This window comes from Mobula birostris, chromosome 10 (genome assembly GCF_030028105.1).
Source record: "Mobula birostris isolate sMobBir1 chromosome 10, sMobBir1.hap1, whole genome shotgun sequence".
NCBI classification, from domain to species: domain Eukaryota; kingdom Metazoa; phylum Chordata; class Chondrichthyes; order Myliobatiformes; family Myliobatidae; genus Mobula; species Mobula birostris.
In genome coordinates, this window is record NC_092379.1 from 130651138 (window position 1) to 130667516 (window position 16379).

A 16379-nucleotide genomic window follows, 5' to 3' on the forward strand; every position below is an offset into this window, starting at 1 on the left:
ACCACAGAGGGACAAGGGACACTATCACAAAGTTCTCTGCAAGGTTAAGCAGATACATTTTGAGCACAGAGGGAATTGGTAAATACAGGGCTTGGGAGGAAGTAGATGAGACACAGGGTAAACACTGATCTTTCTGAATGTCAGAGCAAACTCCAGCTGCCATCTGGTCTGCCTCTGTTTCTATTTCTTTATCCTACAGTATTTTTACAGGCTTAGTCACATGCCAGGACTTGCACCAAGTTCTGATAAAAGACAATATTTTACTGGGCAGATCTGGGTTGGATATATTGACAGACTGCAATTCTAAAAGTTATTAGCTGGAAGCAATAGGCAGTGACTAAGTTAACGCTTTACACTCAGTGGCCACTTTATTTGGTTTAGCATGTTGCATGTTCAGAGATGCACTTCTGCACACCACAGTTGTAACGTGTGGTTATTTGAGTTATTGTCACCTTCCTGTCAGCTTGAACCAGTCTGGCTATTCTCCTCTCACCTCAGTCATTAACAAGGAGTTTGCGCCCACGCAACAGCCACTCACTGGATGTTTTTATTTTTGTTTTTTTGAAACATTCTCTGTAAACTCTAGAGAGTATTGTGTGTGAATATCTCAGGAGATCAGCAGTTTCTGAGATATTCAAACCACCCCTTTCTGGCACCAACAATCATTCTGTGGTCAAAGTCACTTAGATCACATTTCTTCCCCATTCTGATGTTTGGTTTGCACAACAACTGAACCTCTTGACCATCTGCATGCTTTTAAGCATTGCGTTGCTGCCACGTGATTGGTTGATTAGACATTTGCAATAACAAGCAGGTGTACAAGTGTACCTAATAAGCTGGCCACTGAGTGTACATCCTGGGAAAAGTACATGTTTGGAAAGGGAAAATTCTTTATTCCTTCAGTAAGCAGTCCTCTTCTCCGAACGCCTTTATCTCTCAGCATCGTGGGTTAAGTATCTCAGTGGGACGCCTGCCAGATATGTAGGCCAAAGGTATGGAAAGAACTTTCAAAATGCAAGAGGGAAGAGAAAGGGTTCGGATCTGGAGATAACTCAGGAACTCACGCAGGAGGATATTAGACATGACAGAATGGGTAGGTGTTATAAAAGAGAATATATCTGTTTCATACATACATAAAACACAGAATATCACAGCACGGTACAGGTCCTTCAAACTTTTAACCTGCTCTAAGATCAATCTAACCCTTCCCTCCTGCATAGCCCTCGAATTTTCTACCATCCATGTGCCTATCTAACAGACCCTTACGTATCTGCAGTGTGGCGAGGTACCAAAGGGGGTGCAAGGTGCTCCTCCCCTCCGCTAGCCTGCAGGTCACCCTTGGACAAGGTGTAGCACCTGCTCAGCCTCCTGATCGGGGTGATGTGAGGCCATGGGAGCAGGTGGTTAATGGTTGTACGAGCAGCCGGTGCAGATCACAAGTCCTGATTATGCAACCACTGACACCAGGCAGACAACCTCTGAAGAGTATTGATAATGACTGGGGTCACCGGTCTAGTAAAGACACCGCCCAGAAGAAGGGAATGGCAAACCACTTCTACAGAAATATTTACCAAGAACAATCATGGTCACGGAAAGACCATGATCACCTACGTCATACGACACGGCACATGATGAACGAATGAATGAGCAAACATATGTATCAGCCTCTAGCACCACCCTTGGCAGAATGTTCCATGCACCCACCTCTCTTTGTGTAAAAAAGCAACGTTCCCCAATACTTCCCTCCAACCACCTTAAAATTACACCCCCCTGTATTGGCCTTTTCACCCTGGAGGCAAGTCTTTGGCTGCCCACTCGATCTATGCCTCTAACCATCTTGTACACCTCTATCAAGTCACCTCCCATCCTCCGTCACTACAAAGAGAAAAGCTCTGACTTGCTCAGCCATCATCGGAAGTTCTAGTTAAGTCTGGAAGAAAGGAAGATATTTCCTCACAATGTACGTGTCATGTGAGGGACTGAGCATTAAAAGTGAAAATTGTACCGGTGGTCTGAGGCAGAGGTGGTTACTAGACTACTGAGAGATATAACAGGGAGTTGAGAGGCAGCTTGTGGGGGTACATGGAACGAGCTACTAGAGGAGGCAGTGCGGGGGGGCGGGTTGGAGGTACAACTACAGTGTTTAAAGACATTTGGATACGTTCATGAACAGGAAATGTTAGGAGGGTTAAGGGCCAATTGTAGGCAAAGACTAGTTCAGGAACACACCTTTGTCAGCATGGTTGATAAGGGCCTTTTGCTGTGTGGTATAACTGTCTGTCTCTTGTATTCAGCCACTGGGTTTGTTAACCTGGCAACGCAAGCTAGAATCATGCCATGCCAGATTAGGAATTCAAATCAAACAATTAAATAAATATGTATTTTTAAACCCTTCTTTTTCATGAATGCTCTACAAGTAAGGCCTCAATTCCTCCTGATCTCGTATGGAAAGGAAGGGGGAAGAAGTCAGAATATAATTGTTCCTTCCCAGTCCTGATGAAAGGTCTTAGCCCAAAACGTCGACTGTTTATTTCCTTCCATAGATGCTGCCTGACCTGCTGAGTTCCTCCAGCATTTTGTGTGTTCCAGCAGCTGTAGAATCTCTTGTGTTCATGGTAACGAGGTAAATGGTGAGGTCAGTATGTCATTCATTTTCACTCAGACTCTTCCTGATTATCCCTTGTCCTCGCTGCAGCTTAAAATATGCTCGATATCCAACTTTCCCTAATTCTGGTAAAAGGCTATTGACTTGAAACAGTAACTTTGTTCCCCTCTCCATGGATGCTGCCTGACTGCCTGAGTATTTAAAGCACGATCTATTTTCACATCAGCAGTTAGTATCACTTCAGAGACATGGGATATTACTTCCAGAAACAGGAACAACCAAATGGCTTCCAACTTCGATAAAGTGCGTGTGTGTGAGAGTGTGTACGTGAGCGTGTGTATCTGTATGTGTGTGACTATGTGCATGTATGTGTGTGTGTAAGTGTGTGTGTGTGTGTGTGTGTGTGTGTGTGTGTGTGTATGCACATGTGTCTTTATTTATTTAGAGAGTGGTGACCAAGGGGGTGGTATCCCAAAAAAATTCCCTAAGCCCATGCCTTTTAGTTTTTGATGATCTTTCCCCAGGACTGTGTGCAGTCACCAACACAAAATGCTGGAAGAACTCAGCAGGCCAGGCAGCATCCATGGAAAAAAGTAGGGTCTCAGCCCGAATGTCGACTGTACTCTTTTCCATAGATGCTGCCTGTCCTGCTGAGTTCCTCCAGCATTTTGTGTGTGTTGCTTGGATTTCCAGCATCTGCAGATTTTCTCTTGTTTGAGCATTCACCCTATCTTTAGAGATACAGCACGATCACAGACCCTTCTGGCTCAACAAGCCAATTAGATTAGATTAGATTATGAGGACACGCAGTCCTCTTTTACTGTCATTTAGTAATGCATGCATTAATGATACAATGTTCCTCCAGTGTGATATCACAAAACACAGGTCAGACCAAGACTGAATAACTAACAAAAACCACATAATTATAACATATGGTTATAACAGTGCAACAATACCATAACTTGATGAAGAACAGGCCATGGGCACAGTAAAGAAGTTCAAAGTCTCTCGAAAGTCCCACATCTCACGCAGATGGGAGAAGGAAGAAAACTCTCCCTGCCATCCCTGACCACAGTCCGACTCTGAGTCATCTGAAAACTTAGAGTTCCGATCAGCCCTCCGACATTGAGTACCAAGCACCATCTCTGCCGAATGCTTCGACCTCAGCCTCGGTCGCCAGCAGCAGGCAAAGCCGGGGATTTTGGGGCCTTCCCTCCGGAGATTCTCGATCGCACAGTAGCAGCGGCAGTGAATCGGGCATTTCAGAAATTTCTCCAGATGTTCCTCTGCTTCTCACGTCTGTCTCCATCAAATCAGAATTGTGCACGGCATCCTACTTACAAATACGATATCATTTCACTGGAGAGTTGCGCATGCTGCGTCACGTCACCATCTTCTCCTCCCGCCCTAACCAACTAACCTGGAGAAAACCCACACTGTCATGGGACTACATACAAACTCCGTACAGGCAGCCTCGGGATTTGAACCCAGGTCGCTGGTGCTGTAAAGCGTTATGCTAACCACTACAGTACCATGCGTTTGTATGTGAGTGTGTGCACGTCTATGGGGGGAGATTAGAAGTTACAAAATGGATGACAAATCGAATGGAAAATACACTAAAAACACAATTAGCAATGGTAATAAAACTGGTAAGTGTTTTAGATTCACTCTTACTTTATCTACAGTTCCCCTTTTTTTCTATAATTGAAACATTTCTTACCTTTTCTTTTCCTCCTTGGCGCTTCGCAAGTGGATAGTAAGGATCTGAATCAATCGAAGTTCTATCCTGGTACAGTTCAGATTCCTGATTTTCCCCATGACGTAATCCACGGCTGTGTTAAACTCACAAAGCAGAACTTGGTAGAGTGGCTGATCCACGCTGTCCTCAGGAGGACTGTACCACGATAGGATGAATTGGGAATAACTGCAATCAAATACTTGGGGAAGAAAACAATCCACTTAGACGGGTATTAGCTGAACAGGTCGGAGTTAAGTAAACACTGCAACAGACGTAACTAGGTCACTCCAAGAGCACGGAACACTTCTGAGCACCACAGAGCCCAGACTTGCCTTGTGCGGATGAGGAAACATGGGAGAAATTTACTGGGATGATACCTGCATTCCAGGGATTAAACCTGCAGAATTATGCAAAGTAAGATTGGAATTCGAAAAGAAGGAGTCTGCAAAATTATTTAAATGATAATATTGGCTCAGCTTGCAACGCCCACATCCCTTGAATGAGTATTAAAAGCAAATAAAGTTCAAAGTAAATTTTATTGTCAGCCTACATGTATGTCACTACATACCAACCCTGAGATTCATTTTCTGCAGAGAGGGAAGAGTGGACCAGAGCACCAAGAAAGGAAAAGTCCCTTTAGTGTGGTCAGTCTGTGGATTTCATTGCCACAGACAGCTGTGGAAGCCAAGTTTGGGTATACAGTAGATTCTGGTTAATTGGGGCATATTGGGACCAGTACATTTTGGCCCAATTAAGTGTCTGCGCCAATTAGATGAAGCTTCATGGAAATGGTTAAAAAGGTATAAAACAGACAAGCTGAGTAACAGTTTGAAATACAGGGTAAATTAGAATACTACCAACATGAAAGCAGTACTATAAAATTGGGCATTAGTTCCTAATACTTATCAAAGGAGGAATTCATCTGCGGCACATTCTTTTGACTGTAAATGAACAAAGTCAGCGCAGACACCTGGTGCAGGTAATGGACTGCTTACAAACAATGCTTTCACCAATTGTATCCTCGAAATCTTCATTTTAATTGTAACATTTTAGATGATTGTGGATACCTTCAAATTATTCATAATTCCTAATTTGTTGAAGCAGTGAAATCATTTCATTTTCAGTCCCAGCCGTTTCTGGCAACTCTAAACCTGAATGCTTGAAACCGCAGTGAGCAAAACAGTTTTGAGATGCCTTACTGCTTATTTCTCACCAAGTATCAGTGACAAAATCACTGCTTTTCGAACACAAACACACACATTTAAAAAAGGTTTGCTCAAAGTCAAACGGCCAAGTCAGTGCACGTGACAGATGCTAGTCAGCAGCTTTCTCCTGGCCCAATTAAGTGGCATAGTGCCCCAAATAAATGAAGGGAATCCTGGCTCGTTTCTCGATCAGTTTCTGGTCTTTAACAGTTATCCCAAATAAGCAGCTACCCCGATTAACTGATGGCCCAATTAAACAGAATCCACTGTACTTAAAGCATAGGTTTTTGATTACTAAAGTTGTCAAAGCTTATGAGGAGAAGGCAGAAGAATGGAGAATGGGATAGAGAGAGATAATAAATGCCGCTGTCTGTAAGGAATTTGTACGTTCTCTCTGTGACCGTGTGGGTTTCTTCCCACAATCCAAAGGTTGGTAGGTTAATTGGTCATTGTAAATTATACTGTGATTAGGCTACAATTAAATCAGAGGATTTCTGGGCAGCACAACTCAAAGGGCTGGAAGGGACAATTCTGCTCAGTATCTCAAGAAATAAACAACAAGCAAATCAGCCTTGATTGAATGGCAGAGCAGAGTTGATGGGCCAAATGGCCTAATTCTGCTCCTTTGTCTTACAGCCTTATTTTAAAAGGATAGAAAGTAAAACAATACAAGCTGTATCATTGTCAATACTAAAATTCAATAATTAGAGCAAGCACTGGATCCATTTTAAACACTTTCATTATCAGACAGTTTTTCCTGCAGTTCTTGGTTCCGCTGGTGATAAACACATTTTTTCTCTGGGGATTACCAATGTGTAGATAAGTCTGCAGAGATTGTTAAAGTAAACATGCAGATGGGATAAACTGGCAAAGGCAGATGGATTGGCCTGGGATCACATATCCCCGTGCACTCCTGCCAATCTCAGACACACAAGTCTCGCAGAACCACACAGGAGACATGTGATGGTTTCAGCTCCCAACATGAACTGCTGTGCAGCTCCAGTGTTACTTCGAGCTTCAAGATTGGAGATTGTGTATTGTCAACCTTCAATATGCGGGGTGGAAAGGAGAATGAAATGACTGTTACCCTGGATCCGATGCAGCACAAAAAAAATGTAACACGCCTAAAGAACACCATAAAAATAACAAAAACACAAGAAATATCAATATAAAATCAATCCAATAAAACACAATGTACAGGTAACTGTTACTGCAAATACATGGACTGATTGTACGTAAAGTGAGAAAACAAAGAATCTTTCAGTAAAGGGGCAGCACAGTGGCCTGGAAGTTAGCACAACACTTTACAGTACAGGCAACCAGGGTTCAACTCCCGCTGCTGTTTGTACTTTCTCCCCGAGACTGCATGGGTTTCCTCCCACAGTCCAACCGGCTGTTAGGTTAATTGGTCATTGTAAATTGCCCCATGTTTAGGCTAGGATTAAATCGGGGTCCTCTGGGCGGCGTGGCTCGAAGGACCGCAAGGGCCTGTTCTGCACTCTATCTCAATAAAATTAAAAAAATAAATTCACCGACCACAAAAGTAGCTCGTTGTTCACATCATAAATTGAACAGGATGAGGAGGGGTCCAACTCAAGATCTTACTCTTTAGGGGAGTGAGAGGTGACTTGAGAGAGGTGTATAGGATATTAAGAGGCGTAAATCGAGTGGACAGCCAGAGATTTTTTCCAAGGGCAGAAAAAGAGGGGGCACAACTTTGTGATTGGAGGTAGGTATAGCGGGGGGATGTCAGGGGTAAGTTTTTCTCACAGAGAGCGGTAAGTGTGTCAAAATTGCCAGGGGTGGTGGTAGAGGCAGATAGAATCGGGCCATTTAAGAAACTCTTAAAAAGGCAAATGAATGACAGAAAAATGGGAAAATATATGGGAGGGAAGGGCTAGAGTAGGTTAAAAGGTTGGCACAATATCATGGGCCGAAGGGCCTGTGATGTGCTGTAATGTTCTATGTTCTATAGAACTGGTCAGGTTACAGCTGAAGACTTTGTAAGGCTTTGACAGCTGAAGACTTTGTAAGACAGATTAAGACCGTGCCCGGGATCAGGCATTTATTGGGTGTTTGAGTTGTCATACTGTGGCCAAGGAATTGGGGGAGAAAGTGTCCTCAGGCACTTTCCATTCCCAACAAACACTTCACTTGGAAAGAGAGATGAGTGGATCTGGATAATGAGAAGCTGGAAATATCTTTCACTTCACTATGACAAAGGGTTCAGCATCACATCTGTCAAACCACAGAGGAGCTGAGATCATTATCCATGTCACACAACCTCCCACAGAGACCAGCTCCAATGTCAAAACCTTAAGATCTCAAATAAGTTCTAAGTTACAGGTTTTGTTCCAATGACTCTCTGCCCGAGGTTATCAGGACTAAATAAGAGTACTGGCAATATTCAGAACTATGAAAACATTTATACGAAGGAGCATTATAAATAATGATCTGTAATTAAATGTCATAGCCTGTAGATTGAGCATCCCATCCACCATCACTCTATAAGTCAATGCACACAGGGACTCGGACTATATTATTGTTTGTGACTGTATGATTTTCTGCTACCGTAATTATATGTGCCTTGTGTTGCGTGTCTGCTAGTACCGTGTTCGACACCTTAGCCCCAGAGGAATGCTGTTTCGTTTGGCTGTATTCATGGGCATGTTTGAACAACAACTAAACTTGAACTTGCAACTTGAGTTTGAAATTGAATGAGCTAAAGGCTAATTTCTTCTCCATTAATTTTCACCTTTGCGTTTTGAATCATTCACTGGAAAAGGTAATTTTCATGAATTTGGATAGACAGCTTTAATTATAAAACTCCAGAAATTCTGCAGAAGCTGGAAACCGAAAGCAACACACACAAAACGCTGGAGGAACTCGGCGGGTCAGGCGGCATCTACGGAAAAAAGTCGCGAAGGAGGGTCTTGGCCCGACACGTCAACTGTTTATTCATTTCCATAGGTGCTGCCTGACCTGCCGAGCTTTAATTAATGTGGTGTCTGTTTGTCAAGGATGTATCAGAATTTCTGCCTAAGTTCTTTAGACAACAGAGAAGTGAAGGTACCTTCTGTGTGGCTAAGCACAGCTCCAATGCCATATTCGCATTTGCTGATGACCCCGCTGTCGCTGGCCGAATCAAAGGCGGTGATAAATCAGCACAAAGGAGGGAGATTGAAACTCAGGATGACTGGTGTTGTAACAACAACCTCTTACTCAATGGCAGCAAGACCAATGAGCTGATTATAGACTACTGGAGGAGGAAACCAGAGGTCCGTGAGCCAGTCCTCACTGGAGGATCAAAGGTGGAGAGGGCCAGCAACTTTTAATCCCTGGGTGTTTTTATTTTGGTGTGGTTATTTCAGGGGACCTGTCCTATAAGTGCAATTCTGAAGAAAGCATGGCAGTGCCTCTACTTCCTTAGGAGTCGGCGAAGATTTTGCATGACTTCTAAAACTTTGACAGACTTCTATAGATGTGTAGTGGAGAGTATATTGACTGGCTGCATCACAGCCTGGTATGGGGACACCATTGCCCTTAAATGGAAAATCCTATGAAAGGTAGTGAATACGGCCCAGTCCTTCACAGGTAAAGCCCTCCCCACTATTGAGAACATCTACCTGTTGTCACCACACAGATCATGCTCTCTTCTCGTTGCTGCCACCAGGAAGAAAGTACAAGCGCCTCAGGACTCACACCAGCTTCAGGAACCGTTACTATCCCTCAACTGTCAGGCTCTTGAACCAAAGGGGATAACACAACTTCACCTGCCCCATCACTGAACTGTTCCCACAACCAGTCGACTCAACTTCAAGGACTCTTCGTCTCATGTTCTCGATACTTATTGCTTAGTTACTCATTATTATTATTTCTCCTTTTTGTATTTACACACTTTGTTGTCTTCTGCACTCTGGTTGATCACGCTAGTTGGGCAGTCTTTCATCGATTCTGTTATAGTTATTATTCTATAGACATAGAGTATGCCCACAAGAAAATGAATCTTGGGGTTGTATATGTTGGTGTACAGTATGCACTTTGATAATACATCTACATTGAACTTTATAGCTAAAAGACCATCCAGACATAGGAGCAGAAATAGGCCACTTGGCCAATCCAGTCTGTTCTGCTAAAACAACAAGAGACAAAATAACAACACTTAGGAGACACTTGGATAGGTTTTGTACATGAATGGGAAAGGGATATGGACCAAAAGTGAGCAAATTGGACAAGCTTAGTTGAGCATTTTGGTTGGCATGGATGAGTTGGGCTGAAAGACCTGTTACTGTGTTGTACAGTTCAAAGCCTCTACAAGAGTGACCTGAAACTTCAAACTATCATTGGAGACACAAGAAAATGCAAATGCAGGAATCTGGAGCAAAAATACTGAGAGGGTTAGGCAGCATCTGTGGAATGAAACAGAAGGTTGAGATCCTTCATCTGGACTGAACGTCGTAAGTCCAACCCAAAATGTTGACTGTCCATTTGCCTCCAGGATACTGCTAGACCTACTGAGTTCCTCCAGCGCTTCCTTTGCTACAAACTACCACTTAAAAGCTTAAAAATGTATCCTTGGATTTATAGTGAGGAGGGGCACAGAGAGTCACTGGAAGGAAAGTATGGTAGTGCAGTGGTTACTGCAACACTATTACAGCTTGGGCTGTCAGAGTTTAAATCCAGCATCATCCTGTAAAAAGTGTGCATGTTTCTCCCCATGAACGTGTGGGTTTCCTCTGGGTGCTCTGGTTTCCTCCCACAGTCCAAAGACGTACCAGTTGTAAGGTTAATTGGCCATTGTAAGTTTCCCTGCGATGAGGCTGGGGTTAAACAAGAAGGTTGCTGAGTGCTGTGGCTCCTTGGGCCGGAAAAGCCCGTTCATGCTGTATCTTTAAAAAACTAAAATTGATAAACAATGCCAAATGCAAAAAAAAACAAGTTAAATTTAGGTCATTACATGTCAAACTTGTGAAGCTGGGCAAAAGAAGGGTTTATAAATAGTTTTTAATCGTGTTTTGTTTCAATGAAGTATAAATGTCATTATGAGTACTGCAAGGTTTTGACATTAGTAAGTTCCTGACTTTCTCAGTTATCTTAGACTTACAGGCCAGCAACCAATGCTTCTGCTTTTCTCATTGCACAGTTCTGCTGAGTGACTACTAGACAGCTGAGCTCAGGCATCGGAAGAGAATTTGTCTGCAATCTCATTACATGAAATTTTATCAGTTAGCTCGAGTTCACGTTTATTGTCAGTTAACCGTACACATGCACACCGCCAAACGAAACATCGTCCCTCCAGACCAAAGTGCACAATGCAGAACATATAATTCACACACATCACATGAAGTAATATTACCACAAACAAATTAACAAATAATAAAGTGCATTTATGTCACAAGTCAAAAATGTAAATGCTTCTGATACTTCATACGTGATGAGACCTGGGTGGCTGCAGGGAGTTCAGTGGTCTCACGGTCTGGGGGAAGAAGCTGTTTCCCATCCTAACAGTCCTTGTCCTAATGCTATGGTACCCCCTGCCTGATGGTAGGGGGTCCCGGAGATTGTTGGATGGATTGGAGGCAGCATTGAAAATACTAAGGGCTCTGCACTCCTGGTAAGTATCTTGGGCGTGTGGAAGAGATTCTCTCAGCAGTCTTCACAATCTTTTGTAGGGATTTGCTGTCTAATCCCTTGCAATTCCTATACCAGACGGTGATGCAGCTGGTCAGGCCACTCTCGATGGTGCTCCAGTAAAAATTCCTTCGAATGGGGGAGGGAAGGGTGGGAGGTGGACCTCACTCACCTCAGGAAGTGGAGACGCAGCTGTGCTTTTTTGATAAAGAGGTTTTGTTGAGGGATTGCCTCAGATCAATTGTTAAAACTTACATCACGACATAATCTTTGTAAGGTCTAACTCCATGGAAACCACAGTATAACTGGAATAGGGTTTTATTTCGTATGAAACAAAGGAATTCTGCACTTTATGGATTTACCTTTCTTTAGTGACTGACGAAGGGGTGAACCCTGAGCAATTCCGTCAGTTGCATCCACTTGTTTCTCAGCTAGGTTTACGTCCTCTGTAGAAACCTGTTGCGGGATTAATATTATACAAGGGATTAATATGTGCAGATGTTTGAAACAGCTATTCCTTGCACAATCCATTAGTAGTGGGGGAAGTTTACAAATAGTTCCAGAAGCTTACTAACTAGCAATGTCACTCAAAGCATCGAACTCACTTCAAAGTTCAAAGTAAATTGATTATCGAAGTTCATATATGTCACCACATGTACTTTGGGTGGTGGGACAGAGATACGTCTCTACCAAAGGAGGTGTAAGGCGTTCCTTCCCTCTGCTAGCCAGCTGGCCACCCTTGGGCAAGGTGTAGCACTTGCTTAGTCCTCCCCTCCCCAATTCAGGGTCACGTGAAGTTACGGGAGCAGGTGGTGGATGGTCTCATGAGCAGCCAGTGCATATCACATGTCCTGGTTATGCGTCCACTGACGCCAGGCAGACAGTCTCTGAAGAGCATTGATAATGGCTGGGGTCACCTGTCTTGTAAAGACACTGCCCAGGAGAAGACAATGGCAAACCACTTCTGTAGAAAAATTTGCCAAGAACAATCATGGTCAAAAGAACATGATCACCTATGTCAAGCAGCATGCCACATGATGATGGTGATGATGATGATATGTCAGCATCTCTCTCTCTGGCTATCCATCCCATAGGAAGATGATGGTTCCTTCAGTCAGTTAGTGGGGTGGTACCCCACTCCTCAGAAAGGAACAGTGTGTGCGTGAGTGGATTTTAGGTGAGTAGGGGGTTGCACAGGTCCAGACCCACCCTCTTGATATTCCCCTCCCGGATCCAGCGGCATGGTGGGGTCCAAGACGGCTGGGGGAAGTTCTGTTGCTGCAAATGGCCAGCCCAAGCTTCGGCGCAAGGGATGCCCTCTCCGCGCTTCATGGCACGTGTTTGCTAGATGGCTGTTGACCCTACGAGAGGGTTCCTCCACCCTTTGACAGGTCTTGTTTTTCGTCCTGCAGGGGGTCTAGCCACCCTCCTCACCAGGCAAGCCTGGTGGGGGAGCCGGTTTAGTCGCCGACCACCCGACCGTGCGACAGGTAGTACTGGGTTACATGGTACCAGTAGCACTCAGACCAGTGACCTGACCTACATATACAACCCTGAGATTCATTCATTTTCCTGTGGGCAATCATGGTAACTACAAGAAACACAATTGAATCAGTGAAAGGCCACACCCAATGGGATGGACAACAACCAATGTGAAAAAATAACAAACTGTACAAATACAAAAAAGAGAAAAATAATAATAATAAATAAGCAATATATATTGAGAACATGAGATCAACTGTTCTTGAAAGTGAATACAGTTCAGTGACGGGGACAGTGAAGTTGAGTTCTGGTTCGAGAGCCTGATGTTTGCGGGGCAATAACTGCTCCTGAACCTGGTGGTGCGGGTCCTAAGCTCCTGTACCTTGAAGAAGGATTTTGGCCAGAAACATCAACAGCTTACTCTTTTCCAAAGATGGGGCCTGGCCTGCCGAGTTCCTCCAGATTTTGTACGTGTTGCTTTGTACCTTCATCGTGATGGCAGCGGTGAGACCATGGCCTGGATGGTGGGGGTCTTTGATGATGGACGCTGATTTCCTGTGACAACGCTCTGTATAGATATCTTCAATGGTGGGAGGACCTTCTGTGATGGTCTGGGCTATACCCGCTACTTTGTGTAGGCTTTTCTGTACAAGGGCATTGATGTTTCCACACCAGGCCGTGATACAGCTAGTCAATATACTCTCCACTACACATCTATAGAAGTGTATTTACTTATTCAATAACCTATCCAATAAATAATTCACTTCTTCCTCCAACTAAAGCATATTTTTAAATGCTTAATTTATTATTTCAGCAAAACAAATATAATTTTTGAATTAATTTAAAGGATTTATAAAACACAAAACACCAAACATTATGGCACAGTACAGGCCTTTCGGTCCAATATGTTGTGCCAACTTAACCTACCCTAAGATGTTAATCTACGGGAAGATTGATTTAACCCCTCCCTTCTACATATGCCTCCATTTTTCTGTCATCTGTATGCCTATCTAAGAGTTTCTTAAATACCCCTAAATGTATCTGTCTGCACCACCACTATCCGGCAGCACGCTCCACACACCCACCAGCCTATGTGTGTGATACTCACCTCTGACATCCGCTCTACACTTCCCTTCAATCACCTTCATCTTATGCCCCTTTCCTTCCAACTAAATGTTATCACTTATTTTAAATGCTTAATTTATCATTGGAGCAAACAAAAATCTTTTACAAATTAAGTTGACGAATCTGTTTATAAAATTAAAATGCACTGACTTCAGGAGAGGGTCCGGAGAAGTTCAGGACAATGACGCCGGGAATGGAAAAAAAATTGATGTTTCTAGGCCTGTACTCACTGGAGTTTAGAAGAATAAGAGGGGTTGGGGAATCTCATTGAAACCTATTGATGCTGAAAAGCCTAGACAGCAGACATCCCACCCTGCAAAAACTCATTTCAGGGAGGTAGCACCATCAATTTGCAGGAGACTCCCGGAACTTCCGGGAGAGGTGGAATGTCTGCAATAGAGTAGCTCCTTAGCAGCTAGCCAGCTAGTTTAAATAATGTCTTTTACAGTCTTAACCCACCATGGGCAATAGAAAAGTCACTGTTGCAAACAGTGCAGCGAGTAACACTGTCATTATTTTTGACCCCTATTAGGCAGGGGCACACTTTAGGGTAGTCTGGGGTGACGTACGTTTTATATTTTCTTTTTTTGAAACACTCTGCCATGGCGCACTCTCTCTCTCTTTCTCTCTCGCGCTCTCTCTCTCGTGGTCGCTCTCGCTTGCTTTCTCTCTCGCGCTCTCGCGGTTGCTCTTGCGCTCTCTCTTGCTTTCTCTCGCCCCCTCTCAAAAAAAATTGATTTCTGTGATATTGTATGTAATTTGCGGGCATCAGGAAGCCACTATTAATATGCGGGAGACTCCCAGAACTTCCGGGAGAGGTGGAATGTCTGAGATAGAGTGGACATGAAGAGGAAGTTTCCTATAGTGGGGGAGTCTAGGACCAGAGAGCACAGCCTCAGAATGGAAGGACATCCCTTTAGAACAGAGATGAAGAGGAATTTCTTTGGCCAGAGGGTGGTGAATCTGTAGAATTCTTTGCCATGGATGGCTGTCAGGCCTAGTCATTAGGTACATTTAATGAGGAGTCAGAACATCAAAGGGAGAAGGCACGAGAATGGGGTTGAAAGGGATAATAAAACAGCCACGATGGAACAGCAGAGCAGACTTGACGGGCCGAATGGCCTAATCCTGCTCCTATGTCTTGGCTTCAAGTGATTCAAAGACACCAGTCCTGACTGTGAAGCCTCAGAAGACTTAAACATTGCAGAATGACTGCTAATCATTTATCCAGTCAATTGAAACCATGGTTACAAGTAGCAAACTGAAACGTCAGGTATCGCAACAGGAGAAGCAAGTGAACAGAAAGTGAAACTCATTCATGAACTGAGCAAACAGGAGAGTTCAACCGTGCTAAAGGTGAGCTACCATTATCATTCCGAATCAGAATCAGGTTTAATATAATTGGCATAAGTCATGCAATTTGTTGTTTTGTGGCAGCAGTACACTTTAAACAACTACAAATTACAGTAAGAAATATATAAAATCAGTAGTGCAAAAAGAAAGCCAAAACATAGTAATGTAGAGATCATGGGTTGGTTCATTACCTGTTCAGAAATCTGATGGTGAAGGGGAAGAAGCTGTTCCTAAAACATTGAATGTGCATCTTCAGGCTCTTGTACTTCCTCCTGGATGCTGGTAATGAGAAGAGGGCATGTGCTGGGTGGTAGGGGTCCTTAATGATGCTACCTTTCTGAGGCATCACCTTTTAAAGAGGTCTTCGAGGCTGCAGAGGCCCATGAGGAGGCTGGCTGAGTTTGCAACCTTTCTGATCCTGAGCAGTGGTCCCTCCATATCAGACAGTGATGCAACCATCTCCTTAATCCACAGCCTCAGCAGCCCTCATATTAACTCCAAACTGCCATCCTTGAATCATTCCCTAGGCCGCTACTGTGGACTAAAGGGACAATTACTGAAACTCATCCTAACACTTCGTTGAAAAGAATGAAGGGATCAAGAATTTCTGATGACAAGGCCCCAATTATGGAACAGGAAGTGTACTGGGAGATCACACCATGCTAATTAACAGCTTTTCCCAAAACACTTAGTCATAGCTGGCTGTGATTTGGATAGTAATTTTCAGTTCAAGTTTATTGTCACTCAACCGTACACAGATATACAGCTGAATGAAACATTGATCCTCTGGGGCCAAGGTACAAAACACAATACATACAGTCACACACAGCACATGTAGTTATGATCCAGAACATACAGTCACAGAATAATACCAGCACAAGTCCCTGAGTGACATGGCCTGAAGGTTGACAGGTTGACATAAAATGTGAGGTGCACATTTAGGTAAGACAATATCATATTACTGGCACTATTATAATAAAACTATCATATAAATATGTGAAACAGCAGCAATAAAAGATGAAAAGTGACCAGTACAGGATGAGAGTGTGTCTGTGAGTTGGACAGTCGGGGTGGGGTGGGGATGGCACGACAGGGCATTCAGACAGGGGGTACGTGTGTGCTGGAGAGCGGCAGGGTGTCAAGAATTCTAATAGCTTCAGAGCAGAAGCTGCTACCCAGTCTGATAGTTCTGAATCTTATGTTGTGATACCTTCTGCCTGACGGCAGGAGGTCAGAGAGA

General features: G+C 43.7%; 1 protein-coding gene across 3 annotated transcripts in view; it reads right to left on the reverse strand.

The window, feature by feature from the left end:
• Positions 1–16379, reverse strand: part of LOC140204338 (sorting nexin-25) — a 101319-nt gene that overhangs the window by 76160 nt on the left and 8780 nt on the right. For 2 of the 3 annotated variants that reach the window (XM_072270986.1, XM_072270988.1), the window contains exons 2-3: positions 11542–11635; positions 4326–4542 (exon numbers count right to left, since the gene is read on the reverse strand). In XM_072270986.1, the coding sequence (XP_072127087.1) occupies positions 4326–4542; positions 11542–11635 (311 nt within the window). The remainder of the gene's footprint in view (positions 1–4325; positions 4543–11541; positions 11636–16379) is intronic. The other variant, XM_072270987.1, reaches the window with a different exon arrangement.